This window comes from Notolabrus celidotus, chromosome 17 (genome assembly GCF_009762535.1).
Source record: "Notolabrus celidotus isolate fNotCel1 chromosome 17, fNotCel1.pri, whole genome shotgun sequence".
Classification (NCBI taxonomy): Eukaryota; Metazoa; Chordata; class Actinopteri; order Labriformes; family Labridae; genus Notolabrus; species Notolabrus celidotus.
Window position 1 is genome coordinate 31091511 of NC_048288.1, and position 18561 is coordinate 31110071.

General features: G+C 41.4%; 1 protein-coding gene across 9 annotated transcripts in view; it reads left to right on the top strand.

Moving 5' to 3' along the window:
* The window catches only part of tnikb (TRAF2 and NCK interacting kinase b), a 72772-nt gene that overhangs the window by 35650 nt on the left and 18561 nt on the right, over nt 1–18561 (top strand). For 2 of the 9 annotated variants that reach the window (XM_034706469.1, XM_034706472.1), the window contains 8 exons: nt 6707–6823; nt 8596–8838; nt 10539–10645; nt 11061–11176; nt 13027–13118; nt 13498–13521; nt 16990–17171; nt 17264–17378. In XM_034706469.1, the coding sequence (XP_034562360.1) occupies nt 6707–6823; nt 8596–8838; nt 10539–10645; nt 11061–11176; nt 13027–13118; nt 13498–13521; nt 16990–17171; nt 17264–17378 (996 nt within the window). Of the gene's footprint in view, nt 1–6658; nt 6824–8595; nt 8839–10538; nt 10646–11060; nt 11177–13026; nt 13119–13497; nt 13522–16989; nt 17172–17263; nt 17379–18561 lie in introns of all 9 variants that reach the window. The other 7 variants (XM_034706476.1, XM_034706475.1, XM_034706471.1 and 4 more) reach the window with 5 other exon arrangements.

Below are 18561 nucleotides of genomic sequence, written 5' to 3' on the forward strand. Positions count from 1 at the left end.
AACGTTTCCATCTCTCTAACCAGGCGGACTCACACATTAACTCTGGGCCGGCAGCAGAATCAGAGCGGGCGGGGACTCTTCTGTAATCTATCACTCCTTCATCTCGCTTTCTCTCACAGGAGGCTCTTGATTAATTTCCTCTTTGATTTCTTCTGTCGGTGCTTCCAACCAGCCTCCTTCCAACACTGACACTCACTCCCACCTCTTGCCTAACAGCGCTGGATCGTTTCAGACTTTTAATATTTAAAGATGAACAAGAGTACAAATCTGCAGCGGCTGCGTGAGGCTTCAAGAAATTAAAACGCTTACTCACAGATTGAATTTTTACCACGTGCTGCACGAAAGTTCTGATCCACCACTCGTGACAACACGTCCAGGAGTCGTTAAGATATCACTCTTAAAGTTGTGAAAGTGAAAGTCAACTTCAACTTGCAAAAATATCGTCAGCTTGTAACTCAAAAAGGAAACGTGAGACCGATTTAAATCATCTTTAAACACTCGATGGTCTGTTACAGTCGAAGTACACACCCACGTCTGTCTTTCTGGATCGATCATCATCTTGTTTCCTCATGCACTTTGACCTTTAACCTCAAATCCTCCTGATGATTAACCTTCACTCTTCTTTTGACAGGTTTCTGACTCTGCAGGGTTTTGGGATCCTTCTTCACATTTCACTACAGTCGCTCTCAACCTGCTGCTTTTAAAATAATAGAGTACAAGTTAACCCTGAAGTGTGTCGGGACTCTTTAACCTCCCTGATAGAAACCTGCGTGTAAGTTCTAACGTAGCCTGGCTTTAGCCGAGTTCTCTGCTAACGTTGTGGGCGTTGCAGCAGCTGAGATAGTTCCAATTTTAGCATAAGTTACATCTTAGATTTTACACCTCGCTCTAGGACGGTGTAAAGTCCTCCATAACAAATCGGCATTCCCAGGAACTCCCTCTGTGTTTCAACAGCTGTGTAAACTCCACAAACACTGACACGTTCAGCTGAAGGTCTCCAGTTTACAGGGTCGCTTTTAAAAGCGGAACACCGGGAGGAGAGACGCATTCACGGTGGGCTGAGAGAAGACTACTGTTACAAGCTGCTAAATCAAGAGAATCACAGCTTCTTCTTTTGAAAAGTACACACACATACAAAAAAGATAGAAGAAATAAAAACTAATGAAAGAAAGAGAAATCAAGAGAATCACAGATGGACAAACAATGACTGGGAATGGTTTTTGGAATAATTTGACAAAAAAAATCCCCCCCCCAAAAAAAAATTACAAAAAAATTTGAAAAAAAATTGACAAAAAAAAATTGGAAGAAAAATTTTTTGAAAAAAAAGTTTTGAAAAAAAAGTTTTGAATTTTTTTTTTTGAAAAAAATAAATTTGACAAAAAAAAAAAATGATGTAAAAAAAAATTTGACAAAAAAGTTGACCCGGAGCCTGTCGAAAAAAACACATTTTCATGAAATTTGAAATTGTGCTCCAAAATTAGAAGAACATGAAAAAAGTGAAAATTTTGCACCTGCGGTTAAAAAAATGGAAAAAGCAATGAATGAATCAACATGTGAGAGGAGATAAGCGCGAGTAGCAAAGACGTTTCAACACGGCTTTAAATTCCTTTTGAACTCAAAAAGTCGTGACAGAGATCGGCCGGTGTTTTGGTTTAAACAGCGAGCCTGTTAAGTGGAGACTCTCAGCCGGATGCATCCCTCATAAACGTCTTTAGACCATCATTAAATATCTGATGAGGATATTTTGAAATCTTAATAAAAACTAAACTAGTTTGCATTCCCAGGAACTCCCTCTGTGTTTCAACAGCTGTGTAAACTCCACAAACACTGACACGTTCAGCTGAAGGTCTCCAGTTTACAGGGTCACTTTTAAAACCGGAACACCGGGAGGAGAGACGCATTCACGGTGGGCTGAGAGAAGACTACTGTTACAAGCTGCTAAATCAAGAGAATCACAGCTTCTTCTTTTGAAAAGTACACACACATACAAAAAAGATAGAACAAATAGAAACTAATGAAAGAAAGAGAAATCAAGTGAATCACAGATGGACAAACAATGACTGGGAATGGTTTTTGGAATAATTTGACAAAAAAAAATCCCCCCCAAACCAAAAAAAAAAATTGGAAGAAAATTTTTTTTTTTTTTTTTTTTTGAAAAAAAAATGTTGAAAAAAAAGTTTGTAATTTTTTTTTTTTAAATTTTTTTTGTCAAATTAATTTTTTTCAAATTTTTTTTTTTCAAAAAAAAAAAAAAATTGAAAAAAATTAATTTGACAAAAAAAATTTGAAAAAAAAAAAATGACAAAAAAGTTGACCCGGAGCCTGTCGAAAAAATACATTTTCCTGAAATTTGAAATTGTGCTCCAAAATTAGAAGAACATGAAAAAAGTGAAAATGTTGCGCCTGCGGTTAAAAAATGGAAAAAGCAATGAATGAATCAACACGTGAGAGGAGATAAGCGCGAGTAGCAAAGACGTTTCAACACGGCTTTAAATTCCTTTTGAACTCAAAAAGTCGTGACAGAGATCGGCCGGTGTTTTGGTTTAAACAGCGAGCCTGTTAAGTGGAGACTCTCAGCCGGATGCATCCCTCATAAACGTCTTTAGACCATCATTAAATATCTGATGAGGATATTTTGAAATCTTAATAAAAACTAAACTAGTTTGCATTCCCAGGAACTCCCTCTGTGTTTCAACAGCTGTGTAAACTCGACAAACACTGACACGTTCAGCTGAAGGTCTCCAGTTTACAGGGTCGCTTTTAAAAGCGGAACACCGGGAGGAGAGACGCATTCACGGTGGGCTGAGAGAAGACTACTGTTACAAGCTGCTAAATCAAGAGAATCACAGCTTCTTCTTTTGAAAAGTACACACACATACAAAAAGATAGAAGAAATAAAAACTAATGAAAGAAAGAGAAATCAAGAGAATCACAGATGGACAAACAATGACTGGGAATGGTTTTGGAATAATTTGACAAAAAAAATCCCCCCCCCAAAAAAAATTACAAAAAAATTTGAAAAAAAATTGACAAAAAAAAATTGGAAGAAAAATTTTTTGAAAAAAAAGTTTTGAAAAAAAAGTTTTGAATTTTTTTTTTTGAAAAAAATAAATTTGACAAAAAAAAAAAATGATGTAAAAAAAAATTTGACAAAAAAGTTGACCCGGAGCCTGTCGAAAAAAACACATTTTCATGAAATTTGAAATTGTGCTCCAAAATTAGAAGAACATGAAAAAAGTGAAAATTTTGCACCTGCGGTTAAAAAAATGGAAAAAGCAATGAATGAATCAACATGTGAGAGGAGATAAGCGCGAGGAGCAAAGACGTTTCAACACGGCTTTAAATTCCTTTTGAACTCAAAAAGTCGTGACAGAGATCGGCCGGTGTTTGGTTTAAACAGCGAGCCTGTTAAGTGGAGACTCTCAGCCGGATGCATCCCTCATAAACGTCTTTAGACCATCATTAAATATCTGATGAGGATATTTTGAAATCTTAATAAAAACTAAACTAGTTTGCATTCCCAGGAACTCCCTCTGTGTTTCAACAGCTGTGTAAACTCCACAAACACTGACACGTTCAGCTGAAGGTCTCCAGTTTACAGGGTCACTTTTAAAACCGGAACACCGGGAGGAGAGACGCATTCACGGTGGGCTGAGAGAAGACTACTGTTACAAGCTGCTAAATCAAGAGAATCACAGCTTCTTCTTTTGAAAAGTACACACACATACAAAAAAGATAGAACAAATAGAAACTAATGAAAGAAAGAGAAATCAAGTGAATCACAGATGGACAAACAATGACTGGGAATGGTTTTTGGAATAATTTGACAAAAAAAAATCCCCCCCAAAGCAAAAAAAAAAATTGGAAGAAAATTTTTTTTTTTTTTTTTTTTTAAAAAAAAATGTTGAAAAAAAAGTTTGTAATTTTTTTTTTTCAAATTTTTTTTGTCAAATTAATTTTTTTCAAATTTTTTTTTTTCAAAAAAAAAAAAAAATTGAAAAAAATTAATTTGACAAAAAAAATTTGAAAAAAAAAAAATGACAAAAAAGTTGACCCGGAGCCTGTCGAAAAAATACATTTTCCTGAAATTTGAAATTGTGCTCCAAAATTAGAAGAACATGAAAAAAGTGAAATGTTGCGCCTGCGGTTAAAAAATGGAAAAAGCAATGAATGAATCAACACGTGAGAGGAGATAAGCGCGAGTAGCAAAGACGTTTCAACACGGCTTTAAATTCCTTTTGAACTCAAAAAGTCGTGACAGAGATCGGCCGGTGTTTTGGTTTAAACAGCGAGCCTGTTAAGTGGAGACTCTCAGCCGGATGCATCCCTCATAAACGTCTTTAGACCATCATTAAATATCTGATGAGGATATTTTGAAATCTTAATAAAACTAAACTAGTTTGCATTCCCAGGAACTCCCTCTGTGTTTCAACAGCTGTGTAAACTCCACAAACACTGACACGTTCAGCTGAAGGTCTCCAGTTTACAGGGTCACTTTTAAAACCGGAACACCGGGAGGAGAGACGCATTCACGGTGGGCTGAGAGAAGACTACTGTTACAAGCTGCTAAATCAAGAGAATCACAGCTTCTTCTTTTGAAAAGTACACACACATACAAAAAAGATAGAACAAATAGAAACTAATGAAAGAAAGAGAAATCAAGTGAATCACAGATGGACAAACAATGACTGGGAATGGTTTTTGGAATAATTTGACAAAAAAAAATCCCCCCCAAAGCAAAAAAAAAAATTGGAAGAAAATTTTTTTTTTTTTTTTTTTGAAAAAAAAATGTTGAAAAAAAAGTTTGTAATTTTTTTTTTTCAAATTTTTTTGTCAAATTAATTTTTTTCAAATTTTTTTTTTCAAAAAAAAAAAAAAATTGAAAAAAATTAATTTGACAAAAAAAATTTGAAAAAAAAAAAATGACAAAAAAGTTGACCCGGAGCCTGTCGAAAAAATACATTTTCCTGAAATTTGAAATTGTGCTCCAAAATTAGAAGAACATGAAAAAAGTGAAAATGTTGCGCCTGCGGTTAAAAAATGGAAAAAGCAATGAATGAATCAACACGTGAGAGGAGATAAGCGCGAGTAGCAAAGACGTTTCAACACGGCTTTAAAATCCTTTTGAACTCAAAAAGCCGTGGCAGAGATCGGACGGTGTTTCGGTTTAAACAGCGACCCTGTTAACTGGAGACTCTCAGCCGGATGCATCCCTCATAAACGTCTTTAGACCATCATTAAATACCTGATGAGGATATTTTGAAATCTTAATAAAAACTAAACTAGTTTGCATTCCCAGGAACTCCCTCTGTGTTTCAACAGCTGTGTAAACTCCACAAACACTGACACGTTCAGCTGAAGGTCTCCAGTTTACAGGGTCACTTTTAAAACCGGAACACCGGGAGGAGAGACGCATTCACGGTGGGCTGAAGAAGACTACTGTTACAAGCTGCTAAATCAAGAGAATCACAGCTTCTTCTTTTGAAAAGTACACACACATACAAAAAAGATAAGAAAGCCCCGGGACCTTTGGAGAGTACTACCCCCCCTAGCAGGCTTTTTAGGGGGGAGATTATCTACCCCTGAACTAAATTTAGACCCTGGGTCCACCGGTCGAAACGCACGTAGTTCAGGGGTAAAGTTCCTCTGGTTGATAAACGCCTTCAGACTGTAGTTTGTTCCTGCAGGTTGAGAGTGGCTGTTTTATTGCATGTTTCTGTGGGAGAGGATCGAATCTCTAACTTTTAAAAACTTCAAAATGTTTGTGAGATTTATTTACCTTAACACACTTAACAGACGGACATTCTCACTTTCATGTGCCTTCAGGATGCTCAGTGTGTGTGACCTTTGACCTTTCATCCACTTAGTGACCTCGAAACTCAACATGTTGTGTGAAATGTTCAGAAACGTAACACCAGTGTGTGTTTCTGAAGAAGTGACGGCAGGTCACAACAGTCCTCTTTTATACTCTGCTGGTTTTCTTATCACAATAAATCAGGGTTAGAAGCATGCACACACACACAGAGACACACACAGAGACACACACACACACACACACACACACACACACACACACACACACACACACACACACACACACACAGCTGTAAGAACCCCTCCCAGGTGTACACACACACATTTAGGGCAGATCTCCAGGCCTGCCCCCTGGTGGCAGCTGGTGGACTGATGTAGGGCAGCTGCAGCTAAATCAGTCCGTCTCTCTGTGGACGGACACACACACACACACACACACACACACACACACACACACACACACACACACACACACACAGAGGTCTACCCTCACCTCAGCCTCCCAGGATTTCCCTTCAGAGGTAGAAATATTTCCATCACACACAGAATGTTCCTCTAAAGGCGGATGATCTCCTCTCTGGATTTTGCAGCTTTTTAAAATTAATTCAAGAACAGAAATGTTCCCATGAAGCACATTTATAAACAACAACATGCTTTACAAGGTAAAAAGTACAAGAGAACAACATGTTAGGGGTAACATGTGGTTATAGCAGTGTCTATGATATCACACACTGACACACGAGAGGCACATCAGTTTATAACCACTCTGTACACACCTCACTGCATGCTGTGAGTGACTGTGGTCTGATGTGTGTGTTTGTGTGTGTGTGTGTGTGTGTGTCAGGTGGACGAGCATTATAAGATGAACAGACAGACTTCTCCTGCGTTGCAGCATAAAGTCTCAAACCGGATCTCGGACCCGTCTCTGCCGCCGCGCTCCGAGTCGTTCAGCAGTGGAGGAATCCAGCAGGCCCGGACGCCGCCCATGCATCGCTCTGTAGAGCCACAGGTGTGTGAGCTATGTCTTCACGTTGGTGTGTGTGTGTGAGGAGCTGACCTTACGTCCCTCAGGGTGTGAGGAGAGGACAGTCTTTAAGGAGAGGACAGTCTTTAAGGAGAGGACAGGAGAGGACAGTCTTTGAGGAGAGGACAGACTGTAAGGAGAGGACAGTCTTTAAGAAGAGGACAGTCTTAAAGGAGAGGAGAGGACAGTCTTTAAGAAGAGGACAGTCTTTAAGGAGAGGAGAGGACAGTCTTTAAGGAGAGGAGAGGACAGTCTTCAAGAAGAGGACAGTCTTTAAGGAGAGGACAGTCTTTAAGTAGAGGACAGACTGTAAGGAGAGGACAGTCTTTAAGAAGAGGACAGTCTTAAAGGAGAGGAGAGGACAGTCTTTAAGAAGAGGACAGTCTTTAAGGAGAGGAGAGGACAGTCTTTAAGAAGAGGACAGTCTTAAAGGAGAGGAGAGGACAGTCTTTAAGGAGAGGAGAGGACAGTCTTTAAGGAGAGGAGAGGACAGTCTTTAAGAAGAGGACAGTCTTTAAGGAGAGGAGAGGACAGTCTTTAAGTAGAGGACAGTCCTTAAGTAGAGGACAGTCTTTAAGGCGAGGACAGTCTTTAAGGCGAGGACAGTCTTCAAGGAGTGGACAGTCTTTAAGGAGAGGACAGTCTTTAAGGAGAGGACAGTCCTTAAGTAGAGGACAGACTGTAAGGAGAGGACAGGAGAGGACAGTCTTTAAGGAGAGGACAGTCTTTAAGGCGAGGACAGTCTTTAAGGAGTGGACAGTCTTTAAGGAGAGGACAGTCTTTAAGGCGAGGACAGTCTGTAAGGAGAGGACAGTCTTTAAGGAGGGGACAGTTTGTCAGGAGAGGACGGTCTTTAAGGAGGGGACAGTCTTTAAGGAGAGGACAGTCTTTAAGGCGAGGACAGTCTTTAAGGAGTGGACAGTCTTTAAGGAGAGGACAGTCTTTAAGGAGGGGACAGTCTGTAAGGAGAGGACAGTCTTTAAGGAGGGGACAGTCTGTAAGGAGAGGATGGTCTTTAAGGAGAGGACAGTCTTTAAGGAGAGGACAGTCTTTAAGTAGAGGACAGTCTTTAACGAGAGGACAGTCTTTAAGGCAAGGACAGTCTTTAAGGAGTGGACAGTCTTTAAGGAGTGGACAGTCTTTAAGGAGAGGACAATCTTTAAGGAGGGGACAGTCTGTAAGGGGAGGACGGTCTTTAAGGAGAGGACAGTCTGTAAGGGGAGGACGGTCTTTAGGGAGAGGAGAGGACAGTCTTTAAGGAGAGGACAGTCTTTAAGGAGAGGACAGTCTTTAAGGAGAGGACAGTCTTTAAGGAGTGGACAGTCTTTATAGAGAGGACAGTCTGTCGGAGGGTAACAGGTCCAACAGATGAAGTCAGGGACTTTAGTTCTAGACGTCCTGCACAGAGAGCAGTCAGGGTCCAGGTCAGCGTTTCCACCCGGACTAAAGACCAGGACTAAAGACCAGTTTCTGAACGGGGCTTTAGTGAACGCACCCTGAGGAAGCCGTCTCTTATCTCCTCTCCTTCTCTCTCACCTCTTCATCACTCCTCCTCCTCCTCCTCCTGACCTGCATCCCTGCTCATCATCACGATGTATCAACCCAAATCCTGATCCTGCTCTTCCTCCTTGAACCCTTGCTTGTTTCCTGCTTGTGTGTGTGTGTGTGTGTGTGTGTGTGTGCGTGTGTGTGTGCGTGTGTGCGTGCGTGTGTGCGCGTGTGTGTGCGTGTGTGTGTGTGTGTGTGTGTGTGTGCAGATGGCCCACCTGGTACAGGTGAAGAGTCACGGTCTGTCAGGCTCCCAGTCTCTGTACGACCCTCACGGCGTCTCCTCCTCCTCCTCGGCGTCGCCCTCCCCCTCCCGGCCTCCCATGCCCCGGCAGAACTCTGACCCCACCTCCGACACCCCTCCTCCCCCGCCCCTCTCCCGCCTGGCGCCCCCCCTCGACAAGCTGGACCGCAGCTCGTGGCTGCGGCAAGACGACGACATGCCCCCCAAGGTCTCTGCATGCCGTCACCTGTGTGTGTTTGTCCCCGTGTGTGTGTGTGTGTGTGTGTGTTTGTCCCCGTGTGTGTGTGTGTGTTTGTGTGTCGACTCCTTTAGCTTGAAGCTTCTCTTCGTCTGGGTTCTGTTCTTTGTTTCCTCCTCTGAAGTGTGTGTAGTTTCTCCTCTGAAGCTCTCCTGATGGAGGAGTTTATGTCTCAGTGTTAGAACAGATGATTTCTTTTACTCTCAGTACAAACGCAACAAATTGCTGAAAGGGGAAAGATATTTCATGGTGTTGATTTGGAAAAAAAAAAAACTCAACTTTTTGTACCAAAAGTTCACTTTTTGTGAAGGAATCAACCTGACATGATTTATGACCTGTTTACTTTGTGCTTAGATAGAGAAAACAGAGTTATGAGCGTGCAGGTTCAGGCTCAGGTGTGTTGGAAGAAGATTTGATAACTGGAAAACGTAGTCATCCATAAGAGGAAAATAATACTAGTTCCAAAAATGTATTTTAGTGTTCCTGAAAACTGGAAATGTGAAATTGTCTGTCCTAAAGAAAAAAGGCCAGCTTTAAGAAATATTGATCATAAGATAAAGAACCTCAATGCAACACCACATTTTTACAGAATCAGGTAGGAACCACTGCAAGTATATAAAGATGGAGGATGGTGTCTCCATCTCCTCCAGTTGTACAAAAGTGAAGCCACAATATCACCGCAACAGGAACTGACATCTTGTGAACTTGTACCCCTTTTCCACCGAGGTAGTTTCAGGTAGTTTCGACTGTGAGTGAACCGGCTCCCGAATCGTGAACTACTTGGGTCAGGGGCGAGTGACAGGGGCGTGAAGTCACCATCCATGTAAAGCACGACGAGTAGCACTGAAGTGTTGGCAGTCATGCAGAAGTGACATCATGACGTGGCTTTTCAAACCGATGACGGGTTGGTTCGTGAGTTCAACCAGCTCCGAACCAGCGCAAGCACCAGCCCGGAAATACAACCCGGTTCACGTTGGTTGGAAAGAGGTATTAGAGATCAACTGCCCCACTGACGTCCCGCCCCTTACCCCAAAACAAAACACATGATAAACTTACTGAGAACCGTACCTGAGTCAGAGCTCCCTCAGGTGGGTCCAGTCCACTGCGTCCCAGATTCTTCTGTGGGTTAGAAGCAGACTCACAATACTAAGATCAAAGTCAGAATTCAAAGATCACAGTCAGACTTCTGGTTTTTTCTGGCTTTTGTCTCAGAATTGCCCCCCCAAAAAAGTCAAAATTCTAAATAATTGCCCCTACCCTCTTTCCTGTTTAATACTCCTCTTCTAGCTTCAAATCTCTACCTCAAACTAAACTTCTCAGGAACATGAACACTTGGACATAAACCAGCGTGATAAGACCGAACTATGACGACAGAAACCCTGCTTGAGAAACATTTATTTGATAGTCATCAGCTTGCTCTGTGTCCCTTCTGTTAACATGGACAGACTTTATAACTACACTGCAGATAGACAGTAGGGGAGCTTTTTTTAGCTTCACTTTTGGGGGAGTAGCAATGTCATCTGTGTTTTTATAGAGTCTCTACCAGGATGGGGACTTATCATAAAGGGAGTTTGATGTCTTCCATTCCATCCATGTCCTCTGATGTTGTCAGAGAGTGTGTGATGGAGGTTTTTGACTCTGTGTTGGGACTCTATGTGGTGTGTTTGCAGGTCCCTCAGAGGACGACCTCCATCTCTCCTGCTTTAGTCAGGAAGCACTCTCCTGGAAATGGACCCGGCCTGGGACCCCGGGCTGGAGCTCACCTTATACGGGCCAGGTACACACACACACACACACACACACACACACAAATCACCACACACACAAATCACCACACACACACAGATTGACATTAGGAGTCCTTCCGGCTCTATTTTCAGTCTTTTTTTTTTTGCCTCTTCCATTTCATTTTTCTCTGATGGTCCTAAAACTTTAGTGCAGAAATGATCCAGTTTAGGTTTTTCTTACACACACACACTGATGGAGTGCACCTTATACAATCCTGGCTGTCACACACACATACACACACACATACACACACATACTCAAAAAAAGACTCACACACACACACACACACTGCTCCGATGTGGAGCTGTGGAAACGCAGGTGTGATGTTTTTTTTAGTTCAGCAGGATTTCGACAGTTTTTCCCGCATGAATGAGACAGCGCTGTCTGTGTTTGTGTTGCCGTAGCAACCCCGACCTGCGGAGGACGGACGTTTCCATGGAGACGCCCCTGAAGAGGACAAGCAGCGGCAGCTCCTCCAGCTCCAGCACCCCGAGCTCCCAGGGAGGCTCCAATGAGCGAGGTGCACACACACACACACACACATACACACACTCACACACACACTCAAACATTTGTACTTCCTGTGTGTGAGAGCGCTTTTAAGTCCCCGAGCGTTACTCGACGTACACTCAGCAGATAAAGTGAGACGTGCGATCATTAGCATTCCAGTGCAGCTAGCGGTTAGCGATCAACAACTTCCAGCCAAGACTTCCTCTTCTGTCCTCTTCATTGATCACTGTGAAATTAGCAAGTTGAGAAGTGACCGTGTGTACATCCTCAGAGGAGCGCACATTCATCTGTTTCTACTGAGTCTCAGTTTCACTGTAAAGAGAAGTCACACAGAAGCTTCCCTTCACTCTGTCTTCCTTCAGCGGTATGAACCTGAAACAGAAACTGATGTTCTTGTGATGTTCTTGTAATTAACGGGTCTTCAGTTTGCTGAAATAACAACATCATGATGCAGATTAGTCCAAAGTCCAAAGTCAAGCTTTGTCAGGTCTGTCCTCAAGAGGAGAAGAAAACTACGTCTACAATGTGTGTTTGTTGAATGGAGGTCTATGAAAGAGGATTAGAGACACTGATGTTTCTTTAGCTCTGACCTTCTTCATGGAATGTTCCATTTGTTCTCAGAATTCTGACATCATCAAAGACAGAATTCTGACATCATCAAAGACAGAATTCTGACATCATCAAAGACAGAATTCCGGAATTCTGTCTTTGATGATGTCAGAATTCTAGAACACCTGCTGTTGCTCTCCATACAGACTTTTTCCTGCTGACACCTGATTGGTGGATACTACTCAGACTAAGAATGTACTACATTCTTTATGTAGAGTTAGTTGATGACAGATAAAGAGACGTCCAACATATACTGTACATCAACACTTTCCAGGACGTCTACACTTCAACTTTTTTTCATTTTTTATTTTTAAAGATTTTTATTGATTTTTCACATTTTAACAAAAGAAACAAAACAGTAACAGTGCTCTTTACAGTAGAAAGATTATTGGAAACAATTGTTGGTCAAACATTCAGATTAAGACAGAAATAAATAGAACAAAAAATAGAATAAATAAATATTCCACCATCCAAGCTAGGGTATCTTCAAAAACAGATAAGAGATTAATAAGTAATATTGATAGTAGTTATTATATCAGTAACAGAATAATAATAGTAACTAAAAATGAATAGGGACGCTGGTGGGCTAGCGGTCTAAGCGCTGCACATACAGAGGCTACAGTCCTCGTCAAAGGGGTCGCCGGTTCGATTCCCGGCCGAGACCATCTCCTGCATTTCTTCCCCCGCTCCCCACTCCCCACATTTCCTGTCTCTCTTCAGCTGTCCTATACAATAAAGGCAAAATTGGCCAAAAATATATCTTAAAAAAAATAATAAATAAATAAGAATGTATATATGACAGAAATATCAGCAATAGCCACACTATTACCAAAAAAACCCCCCAAATCTAAGTCCTATGCATCGGAGGGTGACTCCAGTCGAAGACATAATTCCCTTTTTTACAACACTTAAACTTTTTAGTGTAAGTATGTAAGAACATATCGTGATACTTTCAGAAACTGTCAAGATGTCCTTTTCCACTGTGGCTTCATTTGGAATATCAGAGACCTAAACTCATCAGGAGACATCATTAATATCCCACAAAGATAAATGATAGATGTCCTCAACAACCTAAACCTAAACCTCCCCTGAAATGTGCATTACTTCCAAACATTTCCCCCTTTATTCATACTTCTTTCTCTCCTCAGTGTCCCTTCTTTCCAAACATGTCCTCACTTTCCAGATTTCAGCTTCACGACACGTTGTTGTAAAAGTTTTCTCCCCTCTTCTCGTGTGTGTTTGTGTCTTCAGGTAATTCAGGCATTAAGACCGAAGGCTCGTCAGTTTCTTCCCACGAGACCAAAGATGACGGCAGAGAGGTGACACGACCCAGCAGGCCTGCAGTGAGTACACACACACACACACACACACACACACACACACACACATACACACGAGCTCCATCTTTACCTCCTGAAGAACACTTAAATGCATCAGTAATTCTAATCCAGATTTAAGATGTTTATTGATCTGATGTTTAAGGATGAAGTGCTGATTTTATTCTTGTGAAAATGACAAAGTGTTCCTGGAGACGTGATGTTTCTCCTCTGTGTTGGTGAATCAAAGCGCTCTGCTGCAGTGACAGCATGCAGCAGGAAATACAAACACTCACGCTCTCTGACAGACGTTCTTCTTCTTCTCTCTGAACTAACCATGCTGCCGTTCATTCTCACTCTCTCTTCTCTCATCCTTCCCTCCATCGCTCCTCTCATCTTCCTTCAGAGCTATAAGAAAGCTGTAGACGAGGTCAGTGTTTCTCTCTCTCTCTCTGTCTCACACCCTCACCTGTTCATTCACTGAGTCTGCTGGTTCATGGACGTCTTACAAACAATGTTTGTGAATCACAACTCTACGGTGGATGGGATGTGCAACCCAAATTTGCATTGCACTTCCCAGCCACCGTAGAATCAGATCACGTAGAGCACTGAATGAGCACTTTACCTGCTGCACCGATGAGCGCATGCTGACGATCTTCAGACGGACTGCTTTACTGTGATTGGCTGTCAAAGTGCATGTCATGCTTCTCTATAAGGTCGGCCAACACGTGAATGTAGGCTGGATAGAGCTCAGTGAAACATTTAGAGCTCCCCCTTCTGACTGACTGCAGCATAGGTCATAAACCCCGCCTCCTTTATGTAGACAGACAGACATGGATCAAATCATTCAATCAATCAAACTTTATTTATAGGTCACCTTTCAAACAAATCAAATGTGATTAAAAGTGCTTATAAGCAATTTAAAAAATAATAATTAAATAAATATTAAATAACAAAATACATCAAAGAAAAATAATTATAAAATACATATGAAATAACATAAAATTGATTATAATGAAATAATAATACAATTAATCTAGACTAAAGATAATTGACAATAATACAATAAAATAATAAATATATATATAATAATAAAATAATATATAAGAATTATAGAAAATTATTTAAAATAATAATAATAAAAATATATAAAATAAAATATAATTAATTTTACTAAAATACATATAACAATATATGATAATACAATAAAATCTATAAAAATAAAATAATAATAAAATAACTATAGATTTTACTAACTAACTAAATAACTATAAAATAAAAAGAATGTATAATAATAATAATACATTAATCTATGGTAAAGTAAAATTGATAATAATAAAATTAAATAATACAAAATTGAATATAAATAAAAATCTAAAATATCCTGACTCAACATGAAGCAGAAATGTATATAGAAGTCGAGACTAAGTAGAGACCAATGCGCACCAATTGCAATAAAATAAATATAAATAAAAAACAAAAGCAAATAACTAAGAAATAAGTAAATGAAATATAAAACATAAAAACTTAAGACAATAAAAAAGAGAAAAAAGTTCAAAATAAATAAAAGCACTAAAATATAAATAAAAAGTGATAAGATAATACAAATAGGAGAGTTAAATATAAATACAACTATAGAATATTAAAATAAATATATTTTTTAAAAGCCTACATAGAAGTGTTATTTCTTCTCACATTGATTTATGTCAGTGTTTATTTATCTGAGAAGTTTAGTTTTTATTAGTTATTTGATGCTGAAAGGACAGGATGTGACGTCATGATTGACAGCTCTGTCGACCAATGAGGCTCCAGCAGCTTCAGATCATCAGAGTAGAGGAGGAACGGTGAGAGGAAACGTAACAAACACTAACACAAGAGTCATTGAACGCACCATAACCGACTGGGACTGGACCCACCGGAGGGTCTGAAGTCTTGGCTGGTTCTGGTTTGGTTATGAGCCGGTCTTTACCTCGGTGCTCCACAAAGAGTCTCTGTGTAAACCCTCCTCTCTCATTCACTCTCTCGCCCGTACTTCTCCTCGTTGTGATGAGATGAACTGACTGAACGTCGTGTTTGTTCTCTTGTTAAATCGTTAAAGCTGTTAATTAACGGGTTACTGCAGGATTCAGTCCTCCTCTCATCTCATTAGAATCCCCTCAGACGTCTCTGCTCTCATGTTTCATCTCTACACTCTCTCTCTTTCTCTTTCCTCTCTCTGTCATCAGGAGGATTTGGTAAGATAACCCCCCTCCACACTCCTCCTCCTCCTCCTTCCACCACCTCTCTGTTCTTATCCTCTCACATGCACCAAACTGTGAGATGACACAGATGCTGAATTTAAACGTGACCTTTGACCCTTGGCCTTCCTGCACTGAGGCATGATTGACCCTCTTCCTCCTGCACTGCCCCGCTGCTCGCTGCCCTCCTCACTCTGCAGACGGATCGTACTAACAGCTTGCATTGTGCAGCCGAGAGTTCTACCTTTTATTTCCTCCTCTGCCTGAGACTTTTATCAACGCCTGCATCAAATCTTTCCTCCAGTTTCTGAACATGCAACACTTCACACGATTGAAGCCAAACAAACACAACAAGGGAAAATGAGCAAGACTGTAGACCGGACTCTATGTTCTATTATTAACAAAGACCCAACATCAAGACTGGATCAGATCCAGTCCCATCTTCCAGACAGGACTCAGTCTGATCTCATCTTAATCCACCATGAGCAGAGCACTTTGCAGCATTTAGCAAGTTACAGTGGCAAGGACAAACTTCCTTTAACAGGCAGAAACCTCCAGCAGGACCAGACTCATGTTAGACACACATCTGCTGAGACCGTGTTGGAGAGAGGGATAGAGGGAGATGAAGAGAGAGAGAGATGATAGTGGGGAGACGGATAGTAGTAGTTGTAGCAGCTGGAGTCTGGACCACGTCCACAGCAGCAGAGATCCAGAGGAACCTACGAGACAAGGGAGCTCAGGGACTCCAGAAAGGTCTAAGAAAAGAGAGAAGAGAGGGAGACCAGAAGAAAGAAAAAGAGGAGAAGAAATGGTGAAAGAAGGACAGAAGGAAAGGAAGGAAGAGAGAGAGAAAGAAAGAAAGAAAGAAAGGAGGAAGGAATGAAAGTAAGGAAGGAAGAAAGAAGGAAAGAACGAAGGAATGAAATAAAGAAGGAAAGAAAGCTGGAAGGAAGGAAAGAAAGAAAGGATGAATAACAGACTCAAAAAAGGAATCTACAGCAGAGATCCAGAGGAACCTACGAGACAAGGGAGCTCAGGGACTCCAGAAAGGTCTATGGTTAGTAACTTTAATGGGACAGGAAGAGTTAAAGTGAGAGACAGGCAGAGAGAGGAGAGAGAGGGAAAGACAGGATCCCAGTGTGTCAGTCTAAGCCTATAGCAGCATAACTAAGAGCTGGTCCAAGCCTGATCCAGCTCTAACTATAAGCTTTATCAAAAAGGAAAGTTTGAAGCCTACTCTTAAAAGTAGAGAGGGTGTCTGCCTCCCGGACCCTGACTGGTAGATGATTCCAAAGGAGAGGGGCCTGATAACTGAAGGCTCGACCTCCCATACTACTTTTAGAGACTTTAGGTACCATGAGCAGGCCTGCATGTTGGGAGCATAGTGTTCTAGAGGGGTTATAGGTCACTATAAGCTCTTTAAGATATGATTAGAGTGATGTTAAAGCTGTTTCTTTGGACTTTAGGCCTTATGATACATGTAAAGTAAGAATATGAACACTTTTAACACTTTAACATGCTGCCTTTACTCAACAACTCTGTCATCCAGACGTTGGAGAGGAATCGAGCTCCCCAGACCTTCAGATTGATCTTTTTATTCAATGGGTAAATAAACGTTGGAGTTGTTTTGTGACTCTCTCGCTCGTTCTGCCGTCCTCCAGGATCTGACGGCTCTGGCCAAAGAGCTGAGGGAGCTGCGACAGGGTGAGGAAACCAGCCGCCCGCCCGTCAAAGTGACGGACTACTCATCGTCCAGCGAGGACTCTCACAGCAGCGAGGACGAGGAGGGAGAGGGCGGGGCTAGTGACGGCACGGTGGCTGTCAGTGATATACCACGTATCATGTGAGTAGTGTTTCCTTACCCACAGTGGAAGTGTTTCCATAAAGAACGCGAGCGACTTTAAAAAGATGAACGTTTAAACATCTCTCCTTCAGGCCGGCTGCGAGTCAAGGTCCCAACGAGGCCTTCGGCATGATGGGAGGACACAACGACTCCCACGACGACTCGTACGCAAACAGCTCCAAGGACAGCACCCTGATGATGCGTGAGGTGAGCCGCCTCTCTGTTTTTGACCTTTGACCTCTAGCTGCAGCCTCGCTGACTCAACAGAAAGCAGCACTGTGCTCAGGCGCTCATTCACCAGCTCTGCATGCTCGGCTGCTTCCTGCTTTTGTTCTGCTGTGAGTGAGTGTGATGAACAGAGACGGGAGCTTTGAGTCGGATCATGTTCGGTATGTTTTGATTTGGCTTTACATTAAAACACAGCAAAAGAGATTTCAAATCCGACTACTGACTGATCTAAAAGTAAGAAAACAGTCAGGCATGATGGTTTGCTGAGTGTGGCTACAGCTTGCAGAGCTAGCACCACCTCATGCCTGGGCTGGTTCCTCATTGCATCACAAACATGTCCTCCAAAGGCTTTTTTTTGCTGATATGAAAACTCTCAGAAAGCAGTCTCATTAATCCACACAACTGAACACGACATCTCAGAGGCTGTAAATAAACAATGTCAGATTTATTAGCAGAGTATGGCTAACAGCTTGCAGAGCTACTACCGCCTGCAAGTTAACGTCCTCATACCTGTGCTGGTTCCTTATTGCATTGCAAACATATCCTCCAAACTCTATTTTTGGCTGATCAAGAGAAGCATCTCCATAATTATCAGACACAGCTTGCTAACCAAGCTAGCTCTAAGGATGTTTTAAAGCTGCTAATTTCCCTGTCGTTAAAACAGTAACTTTAATAGTGACTAACTGACTAGTCGTAACTTGTTCAAAGCTATGAAAACTCTCAGAAAACAGCCACATTTATTCAACACGACATCTCAGAGTCTGTAAATAAACTATGTCAGATTAATTAGCAGAGTGTGGCTAACAGCTTGCAGAGCTACTACCCCCTGCAGGTTAGCGTCCTCATACCTGTGCTGGTTCCTCATGTCTCTGGTGGAGTGGTTATATGTCAGTTTAACCAGACACAGCCTACATACAACTTTATCTCCATTTACTAGCTCAACATACGGACAAACCACGCCGTGCTACGAGATGAAGTCTTTCACCTGTGCTTGTTTACATCCAGGTAGTAGAGCATAGTATGACAGTAGTGATTAACCAGAGCCCTGACTAGTGGTGGGTGGTGGCACTACAGCTTAGACACGACATATGACCAACATTTCAGCTCTTTAAAAATAATACTCAATCATTTAACATTCTAGTAATTCTGATGCCGACTAGCA